This window comes from Hypanus sabinus, chromosome 19, assembly GCF_030144855.1.
Source record: "Hypanus sabinus isolate sHypSab1 chromosome 19, sHypSab1.hap1, whole genome shotgun sequence".
In the NCBI taxonomy this organism is placed as follows: Eukaryota; Metazoa; Chordata; class Chondrichthyes; order Myliobatiformes; family Dasyatidae; genus Hypanus; species Hypanus sabinus.
Window position 1 is genome coordinate 8,782,025 of NC_082724.1, and position 18,547 is coordinate 8,800,571.

The following is an 18,547-nucleotide window of genomic DNA, read 5'->3' on the forward strand; positions in this document are numbered from 1 at the left end:
CTCCATGTTATGTGAAACCCCATCTCCAGATTCCCTTTTCCGTACTGATTCTATTTCTGGGATTTGAAAGCTTTGGACTTTGAGGAAAGGTACTGTGCTTCCCCTTTTTGACCAATTCAGGAAATGCGGAGAAATGAACGACCTCTAGGGTCTTGACAATGGTGAAAGGTGAGGGCATCCGTCCAGCTTGAGTGAGTCCATGTAGCTGATGCGATAATGCTGATAGATTAAGCAAGAAGCTGGGCAGGGTGGGGGGCGCGATAGGTGGAAGCAATAAAGGACCGAAGAAGGAATCTGATAGGAGATGGCAGTGGACTCTGGGAGAAAGGGAAGGTGGAGGGGCACCAGAGGGAGCTGATGGCTAAGTGAGCAGAAGGGAAGAGGTAAGAGGGAAGCCAGAATGAGGAATAGAAAAAAAGAGAGAAGGGGCATGGGGACAAAATTGCCAGAAGTTAGAGAAATCGATGCTCATACCGTCAGGTTGGAGGCTACCCAGACAGATATGTGATGTTATTCCTCTGACATAAATAACATTGCTCTCCCCTTTTCAGTGACAAAAGATTACAGGCTATTGAGGTGTGTTATGAGTATGGATCTACAGACCCCATCATCACATAATCCCATCATCTCACTGTTAAGATGCTTCACAATGGGTCAGGCAGAATCTCTGGAAGAAAATAAGCAATAGCTATCCATTTCCTTCCACAGAAGCTGCCTGACTCATTGACATCCTCCAGCTTTCTGTGTGTTGCTCTGGGTTCGATCATCCACAATCTCTTGTGTCTCCACAGGTAAGACTATGACAAGAGTGCTACACCTAGTGTCAGTCCCCCAATGTGGTGGGTGATCTGGTGGCCTCATATAAAGTCCAGTATGCTACCAGAACAATTGCTAGGTTAAAGAACTTAAGCTACTCTGACAAGGTCAAGAACAGTGCCCTGTTCATTACGTACTGGGTAGGCTGAAGAAGGCCTATAAGATTATGGAAACCCTATTAAGACACTATTCCCATTTAAGTTGACTGGAGAGGATTATAAAACGGAGCTTAAACTGGAAGATTAAGACAAGGTTGATACTGTTTCTAAGGAGTTAAACTGGCTTCTGATCAGGCAGAGGTGGCAACATGGATGCCAGCATGAAAATAGGTCTCTACCAAAGGAGGTGTAAGGTGCTCCTTCCCTTTGCTAGCCCGAAGGTCACCCTTGGGCAAGTGTAGCACCTGCTTAGCCCACAACCCCCCCCCCCCCCACCATGTGAAGCCATGGAAACAGGTGGTAGATGGGTGTATGAGAAGCTGGTGCGTATCACATCCTGGTTATGTGATCACTGGCATCAGTGAAGGGTATTGGTGGGGAGGGGGTCACCCATCTTGTAAAGACACTGCCGGGGAGAAGGGACTGCAAACTACTTCTGTGGAGAAATTTGTCAAGAACAGTCCTAGTCATGGAAAGACCACAATCGCCCACATCATACAACGTGACACATTACAAAAGGGAAGTGTCTGTAACTGTTGGCCAAGCAGTTAAACTGATTAGGCAGAGGTGGTAACATGGAGGAAGCAAATGATCTCACAGATCATGTCTGCTCAAGGTGACCTCCTACTCTAGCTAAATGGCCTAAGAGGGTTAGAGATGATCTTTCTCCCTCTACTGGTTCTGGTTTCTTTACCCCTATTCTTTTGTCACTCTCAGAAAATTATAAGAACATATTAACAACGGGTTGCAGAAAGGGTGAACAAGGTTTTGGTTATGATGGTATGAACATCATTGGGTGTGAAGTGGATTTGATGGTCATCCTTTGCCTTCCAGTTTTGTGCATGCAGAGCAGAGAATTTCTGCCCCAGTCCTTTTCTGACTGTATTGGCCAACCTCTGGAGTGACCAGAAATAACTAATATGGATGAAGGCTGTCAATTTCAAAGACCAAGTGGACTCAAAGGAGGAGAACAAGCAGGCTCCCAGGAGGTCTACAACGGGGCTACCAGGAGGACAACAAGGGGGCTCACAGGATGACTACAAGGGGGCTCCCAGGAGGACTACAAGGGGGCTCCCAGGAGGACTACAAGGGGGCTCCCAGGAGGTCTACAAGCGAGCTCCCAGGAGGACAACAAGGGGGCTCCCAGGAGGACTACAAGGGGGCTCCCAGGAGGACAACAAGGGGGCGCCCAGGAGGACTACAAGGGGGCTCCCAGGAGGACTACAAGGGGGCTCCCAGGAGGACTACAAGCGGGCTCCCAGGAGGACTACAAGGGGGCTCCCAGGAGGACTACAAGCGGGCTCCCAGGAGGACAACAAGGGGGCTCCCAGGAGGACTACAAGGGGCTCCCTGGAGGACTACAAGCAGGCTCCCAGGAGGACTACAAGGGGGCTCCAGGAGGACTACAAGGGGGCTCCCAGGAGGACTACAAGGGGGCTCCCAGGAGGTCTACAACGGGGCTACCAGGAGGACAACAAGGGGGCTCCCAGGAGGACTACAAGGGGGCTCCCAGGAGGACTACAAGGGGGCTCCCAGGAGGACTACAAGGGGGCTCCCAGGAGGACTACAAGGGGGCTCCCAGGAGGTCTACAAGCGGGCTCCCAGGAGGACAACAAGGGGGCTCCCAGGAGGACAACAAGGGGGCTCCCAGGAGGACTACAAGGGGGCTCCCAGGAGGACTACAAGGGGGCTCCCAGGAGGACTACAAGGGGGCTCCCAGGAGGACTACAAGCGGGCTCCCAGGAGGACTACAAGGGGGCTCCCAGGAGGACTACAAGGGGGCTCCCAGGAGGACTACAAGGGGGCTCCCAGGAGGACTACAAGGGGGCTCCCAGGAGGACTACAAGCGGGCTCCCAGGAGGACTACAAGGGGGCTCCCAGGAGGACTACAAGCGGGCTCCCAGGAGGACAACAAGGGGGCTCCCAGGAGGACTACAAGGGGGCTCCCTGGAGGTCTACAAGCAGGCTCCCAGGAGGACTACAAGGGGGCTCCAGGAGGACTACAAGGGGGCTCCCAGGAGGACTACAAGGGGGCTCCCAGGAGGACTACAAGGGGGCTCCCAGGAGGACTACAAGGGGGCTCCCAGGAGGACAACAAGGGGGCTCCCAGGAGGACTACAAGGGGGCTCCCAGGAGGACAACAAGGGGGCTCCCAGGAGGACTACAAGGGGGCTCCCAGGAGGACTACAAGGGGGCTCCCAGGAGGACTACAAGCGGGCTCCCAGGAGGACTACAAGGGGGCTCCCAGGGGGACTACAAGCGGGCTCCCAGGAGGACAACAAGGGGGCTCCCAGGAGGACTACAAGGGGCTCCCAGGAGGACTACAAGGGGGCTCCCTGGAGGACTACAAGCAGGCTCCCAGGAGGACTACAAGGGGGCTCCCAGCAGGACTACAAAGGGGCTCCCAGGAGGACTACAAGGGGGCTCCCAGGAGGACAACAAGGGGGCTCCCAGGAGGACTACAAGGGGGCTCCCAGGAGGTCTACAAGGGGGCTCCCAGGAGGACTACAAGGGGGCTCCCAGGAGGACAACAAGGGGGCTCCCAGGAGGACTACAAGGGGGCTCCCAGGAGGACTACAAGGGGGCTCCCAGGAGGACTACAAGGGGGCTCCCAGGAGGACTACAATGGGGCTCCCAGGAGTACAACAAGGGGGCTCCCAGGAGGACTACAAGGGGGCTCCCAGGAAGACTACAAGGGGGCTCCCAGGAGGACTACAAGGGGGCTCTCAGGAGGACTACAAGGGGGCTCCCAGGAGGACTACAAGGGGGCTCCCAGGAGGTCTACAAGGGGGCTCCCAGGAGGACTACAAGGGGGCTCCCAGGAGGACTACAAGGGGGCTCCCAGGAGGACTACAAGGGGGCTCCCAGGAGGACTACAAGGGGGCTCCCAGGAGGACTACAAGGGGGCTCCCAGGAGGACCACAAGGGGGCTCCCAGGAGGACTACAAGGGGGCTCCCAGGAGGACTACAAGGGGGCTCCCAGGAGGACCACAAGGGGGCTCCCAGGAGGACTACAAGGGGGCTCCCAGGAGGACAACAAGGGGCTCCCAGGAGGACTACAAACGAGTTCCCAGGAGGACTAGAAGGGGGCTCCCAGGAGGACTACAAGGGGGCTCCAAGGAGGACTACAAGCAGGCTCCCAGGAGGACTACAAGGGGGCTCCCAGGAGGACTACAAGCGGGTTCCCAGGAGGACTACAAGGGGGCTCCCAGGAGGACTACAAGGGGGCTCCCAGGAGGACTACAAGAGGGCTCTCAGGAGGACAACAAGGGGGCTCCCAGGAGGACTACAAGGGGGCTCCCAGGAGGACTACAAGCGGGTTCCCAGGAGGACTACAAGGGGGCTCCCAGGAGGACTACAAGGGGGCTCCCAGGAGGACTACAACAGGGCTCCCAGGAGGACTACAAGGGGGCTCCCAGGAGGACTACAAGGGGGCTCTCAGGAGGACTACAAGGGGGCTCCCAGGAGGACTACAAGGGGGCTCTCAGGAGGACAACAAGGGGGCTCCCAGGAGGACTACAAGGGGGCTCCCAGGAGGACTACAAGGGGGCTCCCAGGAGGACTACAACGGGGCTCCCAGGAGGACAACAAGGGGGCTCCCAGGAGGACTACAAGGGGGCTCCCAGGAGGACTACAAGGGGGCTCTCAGGAGGACTACAAGGGGGCTCCCAGGAGGACTACAAGCGGGCTCCCAGGAGGTCTACAAGGGGGCTCCCAGGAGGACTACAAGGGGGCTCCCAGGAGGTCTACAAGGGGGCTCCCAGGAGGACTACAAGGGGGCTCCCAGGAGGACTACAAGGGGGCTCCCAGGAGGACTACAAGGGGGCTCCCAGGAGGACCACAAGGGGGCTCCCAGGAGGACTACAAGGGGGCTCCCAGGAGGACCACAAGGGGGCTCCCAGGAGGACTACAAGGGGGCTCCCAGGAGTGCTCCTAGGAGGACTACAAGGGGGCTCCCAGGAGGACAACAAGAGGGCTCCCAGGAGGACTACAAGGGGGCTCCCAGGAGGACTACAAGGGGGCTCCCAGGAGGACTACAAGGGGGCTCCCAGGAGGACTACAAGGGGGCTCCCAGGAGGTCTACAAGCGGGCTCCCAGGAGGACCACAAGGGGGCTCCCAGGAGGATTACAAGGGGGCTCCCAGGAGGTCTACAAGCGGGCTCCCAGGAGGACCACAAGGGGGCTCCCAGGAGGACTACAAGGGGGCTCCCAGGAGGACAACAAGGGGGCTCCCAGGAGGACTACAACGGGGCTCCCAGGAGGACAACAAGGGGTTCCCAGGAGGACTACAAGGGGGCTCCCAGGAGGACTACAAGGGGGCTCCCAGGAGGACTAAAGGCAGGCTCCCAGGAGGACTACAAGGGGGCTCCCAGGAGGACTACAAGGGGGCTCCCAGGAGGACTAAAGGCGGGATCCCAGGAGGACTACAAGGGGGCTCCAAGGAGGACTACAAGGGGGCTCCCAGGAGGACTAAAGGCAGGCTCCCAGGAGGACTTCAACGGGGCTCCCAGGAGGACTACAAGGGGGCTCCCAGGAGGACTACAAGGGGGCTCCCAGGAGGACTACGAGGGGGCTCCCAGGAGGACTAAAGGCAGGCTCCCAGGAGGACTACAACGGGGCTCCCAGGAGGACAACAAGGGGGCTCCCAGGAGGACTACAAGGGGGCTCCCAGGAGGTCTACAACGGAGCTCCCAGGAGGACAACAAGGGGGCTCCCAGGAGGACTACAAGGGGGCTCCCAGGAGGACTACAAGGGGGCTCCCAGGAGGACTACCAGGGGGCTCCCAGGAGGACAACAAGGGGGCTCCCAGGAGGACAACAAGGGGGCTCCCAGGAGGACCACAAGGGGGCTCCCAGGAGGACTACAACGGGGCTCCCAGGAGGACTACAAGGGGGCTCCCAGGAGGACCACAAGGGGGCTCCCAGGAGGACTACAAGGGGGCTCCCAGGAGGACTACAAGGGGGCTCCCAGGAGGACTACAAGAGGGCTCCCAGGAGGACTACAAGGGGGCTCTCAGGAGGACAACAAGGGGGCTCCCAGGAGGTCTACAAAGGGGCTCCCAGGAGGACTACAAGGGGGCTCTCAGGAGGACAACAAGGGGGCTCCCAGGAGGACTACAAGGGGGCTCCCAGGAGGACTACCAGGGGGCTCCCAGGAGGACAACAAGGGGGCTCCCAGGAGGACAACAAGGGGGCTCCCAGGAGGACCACAAGGGGGCTCCCAGGAGGACTACAACGGGGCTTCCAGGAGGACTACAAGGGGGCTCCCAGGAGGACCACAAGGGGGCTCCCAGGAGGACTACAAGGGGGCTCCCAGGAGGACTACAAGGGGGCTCCCAGGAGGACTACAACAGGGCTCCCAGGAGGACTACAAGGGGGCTCTCAGGAGGACAACAAGGGGGCTCCCAGGAGGTCTACAAAGGGGCTCCCAGGAGGACTACAAGGGGGCTCTCAGGAGGACAACAAGGGGGCTCCCAGGAGGACTACAAGGGGGCTCCCAGGAGGACTACAAGGGGGCTCCCAGGAGGACTACAAGGGGGCTCCCAGGAGGACAACAAGGGGGCTCCCAGGAGGACTACAAGCGGGCTCCCAGGAGGACTACAAGGGGGCTCCCAGGAGGACTACAAGGGGGCTCCCAGGAGGACAACAAGGGGGCTCTCAGGAGGTCTACAAAGGGGCTCCCAGGAGGACTACAAGGGGGCTCTCAGGAGGACAACAAGGGGGCTCCCAGGAGGTCTACAAAGGGGCTCCCAGGAGGACTACAAGGGGGCTCTCAGGAGGACAACAAGGGGGCTCCCAGGAGGACTACAAGGGGGCTCCCAGGAGGACTACAAGGGGGCTCCCAGGAGGACTACAAGGGGGCTCCCAGGAGGACTACAAGGGGGCTCCCAGGAGGACTACAAGGGGGCTCCCAGGAGGACAACAAGAGGGCTCCCAGGAGGACTACAAGGGGGCTCCCAGGAGGACTACAAGGGGGCTCCCAGGAGGACTACAAGGGGGCTCCCAGGAGGACTACAAGGGGGCTCCCAGGAGGACAACAAGGGGGCTCTCAGGAGGACCACAAGGGGGCTCCCAGGAGGTTTACAACGGGGCTCCCAGGAGGACTACAAGGGGGCTCCCAGGAGGACTACAAGGGGGCTCCCAGGAGGACTACAAGGGGGCTCCCAGGAGGACAACAAGGGGGCTCTCAGGAGGACAACAAGGGGGCTCCCAGGAGGACTACAAGGGGGCTCCCAGGAGGACTACAAGGGGGCTCCCAGGAGGACTACAAGGGGGCTCCCAGGAGGACAACAAGGGGGCTCCCAGGAGGACTACAAGGGGGCTCCCAGGAGGACTACAAAGGGGCTCCCAGGAGGATTACAAAGGGGCTCCCAGGAGGACTACAAAGGGGCTCCCAGGAGGACTACAATGGGGCTCCCAGGAGGACTGCAAGGGGGCTCCCAGGAGGACTACAACGGTGCTCCCAGGAGGACTAAAAGGGGGCTCCCAGGAGGACTACAACGGGGCTCCCAGGAGGACTACAAGGGGGCTCCCAGGAGGACTACATCGGGGCTCCCAGGAGGACTACAATGGGGCTCCCAGGAGGACTGCAAGTGGGCTCCCAGGAGGACTACAACGGGGCTCCCAGGAGGACTACAAGGGGGCTCCCAGGAGGACTACAACGGGTCTCCCAGGAGGACTACAACGGGGCTTCCAGGAGGACTACAACGGGGCTCCCAGGAGGACTACAACGGGGCTCCCAGGAGGACTACAAAGGGGCTCCCAGGAGGACTACAAAGGGGCTCCCAGGAGGACTACAACGGGGCTCCCAGGAGGACTACAACGGGGCTCCCAGGAGGACTACAACGGGGCTCCCAGGAGGACTACAACGGGGCTCCCAGGAGGTCCACACGCGGGCTCCCAGGAGGACTACAAGCGGGCTCCCAGGAGGACAATAAGGGGGCTCCCAGGAGGACAACAAGGGGGCTCCTAGGTGGACAACAAGGGGGCTCCCAGGAGGACTACAAGGGGGCTGCCAGGAGGACTACAAGGGGGCTCCCAGGAGGACTACAAGGGGGCTCCCAGGAGGACTACAAGGGGGCTCCCAGGAGGACTAAAGGCGGGCTCCCAGGAGGACTACAAGGGGGCTCCCATGAGGACAACAAGGGGGCTCCCAGGAGGACTACAAGGGGGCTCCCAGGAGGACTACAAGGGGGCTCCCAGGAGGTCCACAAGGGGGCTCCCAGGAGGTCCACAAGGGGGCTCCCAGGAGGACTACAAGGGGGCTCCCAGGAGGACTACAAGGGGGCTCCCAGGAGGTCCACAAGGGGGCTCCCAGGAGGACTACAAGGGGGCTCCCAGGAGGAGTACAAGGGGGCTCCCAGGAGGACTACAAGGGGGCTCCCAGGAGGACAACATGGGGGCTCCCAGGAGGACTACAAGGGGGCTCCCAGGAGGACTACAATGGGGCTCCCAGCAGGACTACAAGGGGGCTCCCAGGAGGACTAAAGGCGGGCTCCCAGGAAGACTACAAGGGGGCTCCCAGGAAGACTGCAAATGGATTCCTGCCAGCTCCCAGAGACAATTGAACAGAAAAGGCATGATAGATCATTGTACCAAATATCCCAAGCTCAGTTATTCTTCATAGCACTGGTAACCTGTTTATATTGGATCACAAGCTTGAAACTGATTGTTCAGGATCTGTACCTACCTGGGAGCCTGGCGGTCCGGAATCTCCTTGGTTACCCTGATTGACAAATGCAAATTAGTTAATCTGCCCAACAAATAGTTGCTTCATCAATGAAATCAGCATGCACTAAAATGAACGGGAACTCTCATTTCAATAGACGCCCTTAGATTGTATCATGAGGTCAAGTGGATGCAGCCTCTGCTCTCATTCATAGATTTCATTTTGGACTGGTTCCATGAATGAGGGATCTAGGGTTAAACTGGATTAGTTAGCGTGGCACTCTTTGGAGCAGGGATGCTTGAGAGGAGTTTAGAGGGGCTTTATAGAGGCCACAGTGTTTTATGACCCTGACTCATGCTCTCTTCTGTAAGATGTGGGAACTTCTGGATAATTTTCAGAACTCTATTTATTTTTCTCTAGCAAGGATCATCCAGATTATCAAGGGGAGCTTGTGGTAATGATACAAACCATTCAATCACATTACTTGTACAAAAGTATCATTTAAGAAGCCCTTGGATATGCCCTTAGAGGGGTGGGGACTAGAGGGAATTGGGACTAGGTGGGTGGGCACCATGGTCAGTAAGGACTTGTTGGGCCGAAGGGCCTGTACCCCTGCTGTATTGCTCTATTTGCCTCTCAAAGGGTTAAGGATAAATGGTGAAAGGTTTAATGGGAACATGAGGGGAAATGTCTTCACTCAGAGGGTGGTGAGAGTGTGGAATGAGCTGCCAGCACAAGTGGTGCATGTGAGCTCGATTTCACCATTTAAGAGACATTTGGATAAGTACATGGATGGTCAGGGTATGGAGGGCTATGGTCCCAGTGCAGGTCAATGGGAATAGGCACCTTATAAGTTTTTGACATGGACTAGATGGGCTGAAGGGACTGATTTCTCTATGACTTCATGACAAAGTCTAATTCTACATCCCATCGTGAGAGATGGAAATTGGTAAGGTCTGCCAACAGGGCTCTGGCGAAGTTGTACAGGCCAGTCCCCTATACAGTGGATGCAATGATTTGCAGAATCGTTGATGAACTCCAACCATCCCATAGACTTCAGAGGATGATGGAGACAGGAGCTCATCGATAACCTATGCTCCACTGTGGAGCTAAGGGCCCAAATAAGTACTTGCTCGATGACTTAATAATCTAGAGCAGCTGGAACCAGAAAGCAGAATGCTGTAGGAGGCCAGTGGGTAAAACAACATTCTTGGAAGCTTGTATGTACTGCCATTTCAGGGCAATGCCCCACATCTGAAAGGGGAGAGGAAAGATTGCTGATATTATCAGTATGAGGGAAGGGAGAGGCAGAGGCTGCGAGGTGACAGGTAGAACCAGATGAGGAGGAGTGACTGATGGGCAGATGGAACCAGGCAGGGAGGGGAAGGTTGAGGGGATGGGAAAGGTGAACAAAGGTATATCTCACCTTGTTTCATCTGCCCAACAAGGTCACATCAGACAATGAAACCCATGTGGCCAATTAACCTCCTAACCGGAATGTCTTTGAAATGTGGAAGGAAACCTGCACCCAGAGGAAACTCACGCGGTCACAGGGAGAGAGACGGATTTGAACCCGGGCCTTTGGTGCTGTAATAGCGTTACATTAACTGCTAACTATCTCATTTGCTTTTCCTTGTTTTACCTTGATGCACTGTGTAATGATTTGATCTGTATGAACAGCATGCAAGAGAAGCTTTTCACTGTATTTCAGTGCACGCAGCAATAAAACAAATCAAATTCAGTAGATTTTTGTCAGAAATGGAAATACTCTTTTATTTCTCCCTGGCCTCAGATCTTGGATTCCTAAGCCTGACTCCAATGTCAGGTGCATTCAGCTCACCCAGGGCAGACCCGTGTTCAAACCCCGGAGTACACCAGTAACCAAGCTTCCCACTGGACAAGGGGAGCTGGTCCATCCCGCGTCCCCACTGCTCACACCCCTTCAAAAGGCAGGTCTGACCCCGAGATCTGCCCAAGCTCTCATTATGGAGAAGCCAGCTGCATGAAGAAGCGGTATTATCGCATGCCAAAAAGTCAACGCAGTCGCGAAAAGCAATGCAAGCACACCTACCGGCCGGCCAAGTATTCCAGGAAAGCCTGGCAGTCCCTGTAAACATTTGAGGCATGCCAAAAAGTTAAGAGAGAATGTTGTTCAAGCAAAGCAGGCTCATTTACTCCAATCTATATGCGTGAAATACAAGGCTGTATGTAAGCCAGACAAAATGAGCAACAAAATCAAGATTGTGTGGCCTCTGACAAGACAGAAACAGACGCAGACACAGGACTGGAACCATCTCGCAATGTCACACTTCATGCCTGTTCACAAGTGATGCCTTTCACCGTATGCTTAGTGACAACTACCTCATTTGCTTTACCTTGTTTTACCTTGATGCACTGTGTAATGATTTGATCTGTATGAACAGCATGCAAGAGAAGCTTTTCACTGCATTTCAGTGCACGCAGCAATAAAATAAATCAAATTCAGTAGATTTTTGTCAGAAATGGAAATACTCTTTTATTTCTCCCTGGCCTCAGATCTTGGATTCCTAAGCCTGACTCCAATGTCAGGTGCATTCAGCTCACCCAGGGCAGACCCGTGTTCAAACCCCGGAGTACACCAGTAACCAAGCTGACATGTGACAACACGTGACAATACTAACACGTGACAATCAGAACTAATCTTTCTTTCTTGATCTTCCCAACCAGTACAATCCCTCGCAATGGACGATCTGCTGGAGGAACTCAGCAGGCTGAATCAGAACCAGGTTTAATATCATCGGCATATGTCATGAAATTTGCTGTCTTTTGAGCAGCAATACAATGCAATACAGACTGATAGGAAAAGTGTGAATTATGGTAAGTATGGTAATAAACTTATTTAAGTTAACTTTTTAACATATGTATAAAATAGTTAAATTAAATAAGTAGTGCAATAATAGAAATTAACAAAAAGTAGTGAGGTAGTGTTTCCAGGTTCAATGTCCATTCAGAAATCAGATGGCAGAGGGGAAGCAGCTGTTCCTGAATCGATGGCTGTGTGCCACCAGGCTGTATCTGTTTGGGGAAAGGAAGTGTCAATGTCATCTTCATCAGGGCTGTAATGGTCCTGTTGCAGTGTTTTGGCCCAACTCAATGACTTTTCGTTTCCTTCCACAGATGCTGTCAAACTTGCTTAGCTCCTCCAAACTTTTCTGCATGTTACTCCAGATTTCCAGTATCTGCAGAATCTCTGTCTCCGGTACATCCCTTTGACTGATCTAGTTTATTTGAGATACAGCAGGGTAACAGGCCCATCTGTCTCAACAAACAAACTACCCACGCAATTACACCTATGTGGCCAATTAACCTACTAACCTGACTCTGAGCTCCCCTCTCTGTTCCCAAAACTATCCTGATGAAACTCAAAATACTAAGCCTGAGGATGTATGGGAGGGGGAAGCCTGAGAGTGTTGCATTGTTTTTGGTGTCAATATAGCATGCCTACAACTTACTAACCTGAACCTCTATGTCTGTGGAACGTGGGAGGAAACTGGAGCATCTGGAGAAAACGCACATGGTCATGGAAAGAGCGTACAAATTCCTTACAGGTGGCAGCGGGAATTGAACCTGGGTCGCTGGTGCTGCAAAGTGTTGCGCTACTCTCTTCTGTCCCTACAGCTCTTTTTTTGCTAATTATTATCACAGGCGAGGGACCAACTACTGTCAGACTTGTTCTGCTCACTCGCTTCGATAAAGACCCTGGCAATTTTGAACACCTCTGTTGTACCTCCTCCCCCACCCCACCTTTGAACAGGCTATGGTTGTCTGCTGCCTGAGATCCTCGCCAGTCCCAGTCCCCACCATACAAGATGAACCATCCCGATACAGCGGCAGGAGCTGGTTAAGTGAGCAAGCCTTTCATATTCGGTGACATTGGCTCTGCCGCTCTAGCAGAAGCTGCTTTGCAATCTCATAGTTCCAGCTTGACAATGAGTTATTAGTTAGTGCGTGACAGAACAAACATGACAGCCTATCAGTGCCAGAGAGAGTCGATGTCCGGGCAGTGTCCTAGAATCCAATCTCGCACCACTTCCATACACTTGATGCTCCAAGGCAAATTTAGTTACTTACGGGAAGGCCAGATTGCCCTCTGTACCCTGGTCGACCCTGAATTAAGAAAATAGATGACACATGACAGCATAACAAACAACATGAAAACCTTATCACCCGAGAGATTACTCGCTGGGACACCAAGAAGTGGTTAAAAGAAACAATGACAGACAGCAAGTGGTTTACTTAAAAGTGGGAAGTTTGACAGTCATTGTGTTTGAACGTATTTCCTAATTTTACCTCACAAATGCCAAGAAGGCAACACTTTCTTCTTATTCATGTATAAATTTTGGCTTGTGGGAAAGGGTTAACATATGAGAGTGCTTGATGGCTCCGGGCCTCTACTTGTTGCAGTTTAGAAGAATGGTGTTGGGGGGGCTGGTGGGAAATCTCATTGAAATCTATCAAATATTGAAAGGCCTAGATCTCAGTGAAATGTATTGAGTACTGAAAGGCCTAGACTGTGACTGTGAGGTATCGAAACCAAAGAGCAAGGGATGAGAGGGGTATAGATGAGTACTGTATAGATGCAAAATGCTGGAGGAAATCAGCAGGTCAAGTAGCATCTATGAGGCGGAATAAACAGTCCAGGTTTAGAGCTGAGACCATTCATCAGGGTTAGAAAGGAAGGGTGAAGAAGCCAGAACAAGAAGCTGGGATAAGGGAAGGAGTGCAAGCTGGAAGGTGATAGATGTGCGGATGGGGGGGAGGGGGAGGGGATGAAATAAGAAGCTGGGAGGTTATAGGTGGAAAACAATAAAGGCTGAAGAAGAAGGAATCTGATTGGAGATGCAAGCGAACCGTTGGAGAAAGGGGAGGAGGAGGGGCACCAGGGGAATGTGAAAGGTAAGTGAGGAGAAGAGAAGTGGTAAGAGGGGAGTCAGTAGTGAAGGGGAGGGAAGGTGGAGGGGCTTCTTCTTCCTTCCTTTCCAGTCCTGAATGAATGATCTCACCTAAAGTGTCCATTCTTATTCCCTTCCGTAGATGCCGCCTGATCTGCTGAGTTCCTCCAGTATTTAATGTGTTATTCTGGATTTCCAGAATCTCTTGTGTATAGATAAGTACAGATGGGGGGTAAGAGGGATATAGATAGAGTAATTACAAACAGGCTTTTTCCACTGAGGTTGGGTGAGATGAGAACTAGAGGTCATGGCTTAATGGTGAAAGGTGAAATGTTTAAGGACACCATGAAGGGGAACTTCTTCACTCAGAGGGTGGTGAGAGTGTGGAATGAGCTGCCGGTGGAAATGGAGAATGTAGGTTGGATTTCAACACTGAAGAGAAATTTGGATAGGCACACGGGAGAGAGGCCTATGGTCCAGGTTCAGGTCGATGGGAGTATGCAGAATAATAGTTTGGTATGGACTAGATGGGCCGAAGGGCCTGTTCCTGCACTATGGTGCTCGATGATGCTGTGAACATGAGAGTCCAGGAGAGGCAGCTTAAGGGAACTTTGGAACAGTGGAGAAAGGGCACAAGAACATTGAAAATGAGGATAGAGAGAAATCCAGAGCATACAACTTGTGGCTTTATCACCAGACCACGATTAAATAGCTGCACATCTGTTAAAGCAAGTCTTTCACTGCTGAATTAATCCACTTGACTCATGAATTCTCAAAACTTAGACAACACAGTAGAACTTAATCACCGAACAATTTGAAATCATACCAAGATTATCTTTCATTATTTAACAATCATAGGTGATATTGGCTCCTTAACCCATCAACATGGCACCATTACTGAACGACAGGCCTGAATTACGCTGGGGAGTTAACAGGACAGGACGAGGTTTTACACATGGGGAACATGTAACAAAAGACACACATCTATCAGACAAGCATTGAGAACACAGAACACAAATCCAGCTGGGTCTTGTTGGATTGAAAGAAGTGGAAATAAGTGGCCTCTGCTAAGCCACATATTGTCAACAACAACTTTATGTCATCAAAACAATAAAACAAACTGTATGACTGTAATTATCTGCAGAAGGGTCTACATAGAATTAGCAGTCTAATACATAGTTCACATATAAACACAAATTGATTATCAAACCCATCAATAGTCACCCTGTTGGCTTGAGAGGAGAATCTGTTGAGCGTCAGTGTACAAGGGACAACTTCAGCCAATTGGAGCAGGTTTTACTGTTGCCGCTCTTGTAACCACAAGGTACTGCTGATTGGTGGCTAGACTGCATTGGCATATACTGTCAGTTTTCTTTGCGTGTATAAATGTGACGTTCCCTTGATATGAACCAGGCTTACTCTGCAAGTTGCCCCTCCACGGGAGTCTGTGGCCTTTCAGAGGACAAGGATACTAAGTGAAGAAGTAGCTGATGTTTCATCGCTCTGAACTTATATCAAAACAATGCATAGTTTCACATCAGCTTCATTAGTAATGAAGAAATGAGTGGTGCTCACGTTGATGACACCATCGACTGCACAAATAGTGCTGGGGAAATGACACAGGCTTTAGGTGCATCGTTCCCAACAGTACCTGCCCAAAGTCCCAACTAAAAATAGTCACAATCGGGTTAAAACTTGCACAAAACGTTCATGCCCATTTTACACAATAAAAGATTGGTGCAAGTGTGTCCAGTTTCCAGGCAGGTGACAGTATAAAGCTATCCTTGATCTGGAGAAAGGAATTGCATTGAATTGCTTCAGAGTTCAATGATACCCAGCTGCAGGATGAAATGTCGCCGGAGTGACAGTGTAGCTGCTGATGTGAAAGTTAACTTCTGTTTTAACAAGGATAATGAGAGGGGCTGACTTAAATGTTCTCACCTTTGCTAAAACATTGGCTAAGGAATCTCAAGATGAACCAGAGCCATGAATAAAACATATGCAGTGCACAAATTCAGCCCCACAAGTTCATAAATAATGTCATTTTTCCACTCACTGTGGGAGTTACTTACTGGTTTTCCTTCTAATCCTGGAGGTCCCTGTTCCCCTGGGTTCCCCTGCAAGGCAAGATGGGAGCAGTGTGAATGAGTCAGCTGGCCAAGTTTCCCAGCCCTTGGCAAATCTGGTCGGGAGTCAGCACCACAACTGCTGCAACACCGTATAAGAAAACAAAAGAAGCAAGTCTGGTGTTCATTAGTATATACAAAATGCTGGAGGAATTCAGCAAGTCAGGCAGCATCTATGGAAGGGAATAAACAGTCAGCATTCCTGCCCCTCACCTATCACCAGTCAGCTTTTACTCTTCACCTAGCCCACCATCTTATTCTGGCTCCTGTTCCCTTCCTTTTCAGTCCTGATGAGGGGTCTCGACCTGATGTGTCGACTGTTTATTCTCCTTCGTAGATGCTGCCTGACCTGCTGAGTTTCTCCAGTATTTTGCGTGTGTTGCCCAAAAATTTCCAGCATCTGCAGATTCTCCTGCATCAAACAGACATTAAGATTGTGGTTAATCTGAACTTTATTTTCCCAGCATGTATCTATTGATTCTTTAATTTTGGGTGGTTAAGAAAGTGTACGGTGTATTGGCCTTTGTTAGTTATGGGATTGAGTTAAAGATCTGTTAGGTCAGGGGTTCCCAACCTGGGGTCTGTAGACACCTTATTTAATTGTATTGGCTCATGGCATATAAAAGGTTGGGAACTCCTGTATTAGGCAATGTTGCAGCTCCATAAGGCTCTTGGAACACTGTGTTCAATATAGGATATATCTCATTATAGGAAGAATGTGGAAGATCTAGAGTGGAGAGTGCGTGGAGAAGATTAACCAGGATGCTGCTTGGATTAAGAACAAGTTTTATGAGGATAGGTTGAGGAAGCTAGAGGTTTTCTCTTTGGAATGAAGGAGGATGAATAGTGAATTATTAGAGGTGTAGAAGATGATGAGAGACATGAATGGAGTGGACAGCCAGTTACCTTTTTTCCCCAGGGTGGACATGGCCAATTCAAGATGGCATAATTTTAGGGTGATTTGTCCAACAGGACCGTGGGAGTACCTCACCTTTCCCCTGTTAGAAACTAATTCATTTTTTGCTCTTTCTCAGTTCTGTCAAAGGCTCCCAGACTTGAGCCATTATTTTTTTCTCTTTTTTCTCAGATGCTCCCTGACTCACTGAGTGTTTCCAACATTTCCTGTACAGACCACACCTTAGTCAAGCGGCACAGTGGTCTGTCAGATAACGGCAGTCAATTGTCAGGCTCACAGCATTTTTTAATTACAATTGCAGTACATTTTTTAATTACAATTGCAGGGAAAAATTGCAGTACAAAAATCACCGCATGCACAGCCTTGTATTCAATCACATTGTAATGAAACTGCCAATACTGAATGGAAACCACACTTGCTGGAAATGAAAGTGTAAACACAAGTGATTCTGCAGATGCTGGAAATCTTGAGCAGCACCCACGCACACAAAATACTGGAGGAACTCAGCAGGTCAGACAGCGTCTGTGGGTGAGAAATAAGCAGCTAATATTTAGAACTGACTCAGCCGTAATCGTCAACTGCTGATTTTCTTCAAAAAATTCTGCCTGACAGGCTGAGTTCCGCCATCATTTTGCATGGAAAAGAAATGCATTTCACTCATTATAATGATCAGAAGAATAACGGTATCATGGTAATAATTTCATGAGTTACTTTTGCTCACGCCAGTGAATACTCACCGGAACGCCATCCCTGCCTTTCACACCCATTTCACCCCTTTCACCTCTGTCTCCTTTGGCCCCAGCGTCACCCTGCAATTAAAAGCACAATTTTATCAACACAGTTGCAACAGTGATTCTTTGATTACAACGCCTTTACTCATCAGCCAAGAACATTCAAAAATCTTCTGTACAGTGTGCATTACCAATCATTTCTGAAACCATCCTGAGGAGGTTCCTAGCAGAGCCAGTATTTATTATCTGTCTTTATTTCCCTTTAACTTAATGGTTTGATGAGCTATTCCAGAGGCAGTTTACAAGTCAATTGAGATACTTTTTCGTCCTTACTCTGGTTCAAAAGATGTGTTTTTATCCCCCGACAGTATTTGGAAGTCAGAACAATCGCACCAATTTTTCTCCCCAGATATACTCAAAGATGGTCGTGGTTGAAGTGATAGGGACGCTGGAAGACCGGACTGACGAGGCTTTCAAATGTAAGGATGTGGCCTGGATTGGGGAGCATGCCTTATGAGAATAGGTTGAGTGAAGTCGGCCCTTTTTTCTCGGTGTGAGGGAGGATGAGAGGTGACCTGACAGAGATATATAAGATGGTGAGAGGCGTTGATCGTGTGGATAGTCAGAGGCTTTTTCTCCAGGGCTGAAATGGCTAACACGAGCGGGCAGAGTTTTAAGGTGCTTGGAAGCAGGTACACAGGAGATGTCAGGGGTAAGCTTTTTACGCAAAGAGTGCTGAGTGAGTGGAATGGGCTGCCGGGAACGGTGGTGGAGGCAGATACAATGGGGTCTTTTAAGACACTCCTGGACAGGAACATGGAGCTCAGAAAAATAGGTAATTTCTAAGGTAAGGACATGCTCAGCACAGCTTTGTGGGCCAAAGGGCCTGTATTTTGCTGTAGGTTTTCTATGTTTCTCTGTAAGAAAGCCGAATACCAGGATCTAGTAGAGTAGTGCCAGAGACAGGGGTGGAGGGCACAATACGGGCCTATTGAGATGGGCTGTAGAGGTTTTGCTGGCTGCTTGCTGTGCAGAACCTAGTCTCTCCTTTGCATTACCGGGGGCTGCAAAGAAAAGAGCCTTCAGGACCATCACAAAGGCTGCTGAGTGAGTCTCCAGGTGGCTATGGCTGAAGAGGTATGATCCACAGACCAATGCTGTTTGGACACCAGCCAGGGCTGATCAACCCTGGCTGGGTCAT

The 18,547-nt window shown here is 51.7% G+C and overlaps 1 protein-coding gene across 1 annotated transcript in view; it reads right to left on the reverse strand.

The window, feature by feature from the left end:
- Positions 1-18,547, reverse strand: part of col7a1 (collagen, type VII, alpha 1) — a 320,662-nt gene that overhangs the window by 65,562 nt on the left and 236,553 nt on the right. Inside the window, exons 84-87 of the mRNA XM_059943970.1 lie at positions 17,353-17,424; positions 15,646-15,690; positions 12,753-12,788; positions 8,664-8,699 (exon numbers count right to left, since the gene is read on the reverse strand). Of these exons, the coding sequence (XP_059799953.1) occupies positions 8,664-8,699; positions 12,753-12,788; positions 15,646-15,690; positions 17,353-17,424 (189 nt within the window). The remainder of the gene's footprint in view (positions 1-8,663; positions 8,700-12,752; positions 12,789-15,645; positions 15,691-17,352; positions 17,425-18,547) is intronic.